At 36.9% G+C, this 4277-nt stretch overlaps 1 protein-coding gene across 1 annotated transcript; it reads left to right on the top strand.

Annotated features, from left to right (window-relative positions):
- The first annotated feature begins 3326 nt into the window (after positions 1-3326).
- Positions 3327-4277, top strand: LOC103302312 (olfactory receptor 8K1). The gene has a single exon (XM_008159373.2). The coding sequence runs from the start codon at positions 3327-3329 to the stop codon at positions 4275-4277; it is 951 nt and encodes a 316-aa protein (XP_008157595.2).

Genomic DNA, 4277 nt, shown 5'->3' with positions numbered 1-4277 from the left:
GACTTCTAGTGGTTATAATACAATATCAAATATGAACAAATATTTATCGAATGAGAATAATAGCAGATTATACACCGAAAAAGAAATGATAACTATACTTAAACATATTACAATATACACTACCCAAAATGAAGCCAGAAAGAAAGCAAAATGCTAAATAAACACCATGAAAATAGTCTCAGTGATCTGTAGAGCAATGACAAGCTACATACTGTACATTTAAATGTGGGTCCAAGTTGAAAAAAATGAACTACATGGGGCAGAGAAACCACTGGAATAAAAGTGGCCAAAATTTCTTCCAGCCAGTTGATATGGCTCAGTGGTTGAACGTCAACCTATAAACCAGGGGGTCACAGTTCCAATTCCAGGTCAGTGGACATGCCCTGGTTGTGGGCTCAATCTCCATAGGGAGAGAGTGATGGGGAAAAAGAGACATTTTTGGGTGCTAGCAATCTGAATCTAGTCACTGCACCTTTAATTGTCTGGTCCTGCAAGAACTGTTCACTCCCATTTTAGAGAGGCTATCAACCATCCCCAGACAAAGTTATCAGTGCTGGCAACAGGCCAGGCCTTTGGTTGAGGTCTCAAAGCCCCAGCACATGTGGGGCTCTTTAAGAACTTGCAAAGGGGACCGGAAGACTCCATATTTGGGAAACCAAGGACTGGGAAAGATATAAAAAGGGACAGCTTCCTCCATGTAGTTGCTCAGAATTTGAAAGACATTTTTCTCTGGGCCTGCGTGTAATAATATAAAGTGTAACTCCATTTCTCTAAGTGTTGCTTGGTCTTCTGTAATAATCGCAGGAAGCAGCTTATCAATGATTCTCTCTCAGCATTGATGTTTCTATCTATCTCTCTTCCTCTCCATTCCTCTCAGAAATAATAAAAATATATTTGGAAAAAAATGTCTTCCAAATTTATTTTCTTTTTTTAATTTTTTATTATTTTTTAAAATTTCTTTATTGATTAAGGTGTTACATATGTGTCCTTATTCCCCTGTTACTCTCCCTCCCCATATCCTCCCCACTCATGCCCTCACCCCCCTGTTGTCTGTGTCCATTGGTTAAGCTTATATGCATGCATACAAGTCCTTTGGTTGATCAAACACATTTATTTTCATTAAAAAAAACTATGCTCCTAAAGATGTAAGGAGCTAAGACAATTCTAAGCAATATAAACAGAAAGGAAATTAAACCCAAGCACATTACAATTAAACTTTTGAAAAGCAGTGATAAAGAAATATCCTTAAAAACAGATAAAGATGAAAGATACTTTATAATCAGATGAAGAAAAGATTTATTACTGATTTATTGGCAGATACAAGTCAAAAGACATTGTTTCATGTCAATGAAATGTTGCATCATTTTCTTAAACAGTCAATTTAATTTACTCACACATTGTGTGTATGTGTGTATAATGTACCAGATACTGACAAAGGCATATTTATAATTATTAATTATGGTGTTTAGTGATATTGCATATTTATTTTTTTTTTAGTTAGACCTAGGTAAGAAATATTTTTTATTTTTCCTAATGGGATATTCTGAGAATAATTAACAGAAATCCAGGGTGCTCTCTCCCTTGGGTAATTACTTGCAATCCTTTTACTAGATTAAAACTTAAACAAAATGAGTGTCAGGAGGGTAGAAAAACACTTAAATACCTTCTCCAACAGCTGATGATTAAAACGGTAGGAAGTCAAAGAAGAATCTCCACTCAGGTGAGTAGAAAACACTAGTTTGAAAATTTAAGCAAACAGTTTAAACTGAATTATCACCAAAGATCTTGAAGAGCATTATGTTCTGGAAAACTGTCTTTTTTCTTTGCAATATACATATCTGTCATCAATAGGAGTAATGGGTAGGACAGACCTAACACTCTGCCCTATACATTTACACCATCTTCGTTTTCCAATGAACTTACTGCTTCAGTCATCTATAGTAACAAGGGTTTTTGTCTATTTTTATTTATGAAGTGTCCTTTCTGTCCCACTTTTCATTTCCTATCTATTCAGGGTGACCTTAATATAAAGGAAGCATTATGTTTATAAAAATATATTCCAAAGGCACACTGACTTTATTTGAATCCTAACTTCACCATCTATTATCTGAGTGACCAAGGTTAATTTACTTCACTCCCTGAGCCTCATTTTCCTTGACTCTCAAATTGATATGGTTGTACTGTACACTTCCTACAGTTATTGTGTGACCCATATGAGTTAATATATGTAAAGTGCTCAGAACAGTGCTTAGCACACAGATTTCTTTATTGGCACTTGATAGTCATTTGTATTCTTATTTCCATGCCTCTTCTCTAAGAGTTTATGAATAATCAGAATGACCAAGTCATTTTTATGCAAAGAGGGATATATGATTGGAAAATCATTAGAAGAAGATATTCCATAGGCAGAAGCCACAGATGTGCCAAATAAGGACTAAGATATCAATAACAAAATCCTAAAATTTACATATCATGGCCTTAGATTTTGTATTGGGTAAATAAGCTGAACTTATAGTGAAAAGTATTCAGATTTTTCTCAATCACTCCACCAACAGTTTAGAAAGCCTTTTGTCTTGTTACTTTAAAGAGACACGGTGATTGTCAGTAATGTAAGGTATATGATCTAGGTGCCTATGTTTGTTTATAAGTTACTTCAAATATTGAAAAGGCTGAAATAGAGTAGGTAGGTCTTTTGACATACTTCAGATGACTTTGGATCAAAAAAGGAGGTCATAATAGCTATATCAAACAACCACTTCAAAATATCTTGCCCCCTTAAAGCATACTTTACCAAAGTTTCAATGACTGTGTTGTATCAGTCTCAGACTATCAATAGTGATGTTATCATCTAGGAATGTTTGAAGGCACACACCGGGCCTTACTATTTAGGCAAGCCTCAGGTATTTCCTAGCAGAGCCAACATTGAGACAAAGTGCAAGAAGGCAAAAGCGGGGTTATTCAAGCAGTAAGTTCCCTAGGTCACCCAGGGTTTTGTAAATGGGAACTTTAGAGGTGAGGCAGCCTGTCTCTTTCTCTACTTGTGTAGCTGCAATACATTTATTCAAGATGGATGCCATTGAAATGGATATCTTATCAATCAAAACATTATTGTCAGAAACTTACGGTACAATCAAAAAAAGCTAATTATCAATGTGAATGTAGATATGTATAGCCGTGGCTAGATGGGGAGAGGAGTCTCTATTTATAATTTAAGACCAGAAAATGTCTTTGTATATCCTACATTATGTATTGAATTCTCGTAGAAGATAGCATCTCAAATAAAAGTATTGCTTTTATACCTTACACAGGTTACCTAGAAGAACCATATGGAGAAACACAATCATACTGCAGTGAGCAAGGTGACTGAATTTATTCTCATGGGGATCACAGACAGCCCTGGCCTGCAGGCACCTCTCTTTGGAATCTTCCTGGTCATATATTTGATCACAGTGTTCGGCAATCTGGGTATGGTTATCTTGACCCATTTGGACTCCAAGCTGCATACTCCCATGTACTTTTTTCTTAGACATTTGTCCATTACTGATCTTGGTTACTCCACTGTCATCGGCCCCAAAATGATGGCAAACTTTGTGGTGCACAAAAATACCATTTCCTACAATTGGTGTGCCACCCAGCTGGCACTGTTTGAGATTTTCATTATCACCGAACTGTTCATTCTATCAGCAATGGCCTATGATCGCTATGTGGCCATCTGCAAACCTCTTCTCTATGTGGTCATCATGGCAGAGAAAGTGCGATGGCTGCTGGTACTCCTTCCCTATCTCTACAGTACATTCGTGTCGCTATTTCTCACAATTAAGTTATTTAGACTGTCCTTCTGTGGCTCTAATATCATCAGTTATTTTTACTGTGACTGTGTCCCTCTAATATCCCTGCTATGTTCTGACACACATGAACTAGAACTGATCATTGTGATCTTTTCAGGCTGTAACTTGCTCTCCTCCCTCTCGATCGTTCTTGTATCCTACATGTTTATTCTTGTGGCTATTGTCCAAATGAAGTCAACTGAGGGGAGGTACAAAGCCTTCTCCACCTGCAGCTCCCACCTGACAGTGGTGGTCGTGTTCTATGGGACCTTATTGTTTATTTACCTGCAACCCAAATCCAGCCATACCTTTGATATTGATAAAATGGCCTCTGTGTTTTACACCCTGGTGATTCCCATGCTGAATCCATTGATCTACAGCCTAAGGAACAAAGAAGTAAAGGATGCACTGAAAAGAACTTTGACTAATCAGTGCAAAATCTCTACTTAA

Source organism: Eptesicus fuscus, chromosome 13 (assembly GCF_027574615.1).
Source record: "Eptesicus fuscus isolate TK198812 chromosome 13, DD_ASM_mEF_20220401, whole genome shotgun sequence".
NCBI lineage: Eukaryota > Metazoa > Chordata > Mammalia > Chiroptera > Vespertilionidae > Eptesicus > Eptesicus fuscus.
This window is presented reverse-complemented; position numbering and strand designations above follow the sequence as displayed.

Excerpts from the sequence above, each read along its gene's own strand:
- LOC103302312 (XM_008159373.2), top strand. The coding sequence starts at position 3,327 with ATGGAGAAACACAATCATACTGCAGTGAGCAAGGTGACTGAATTTATT.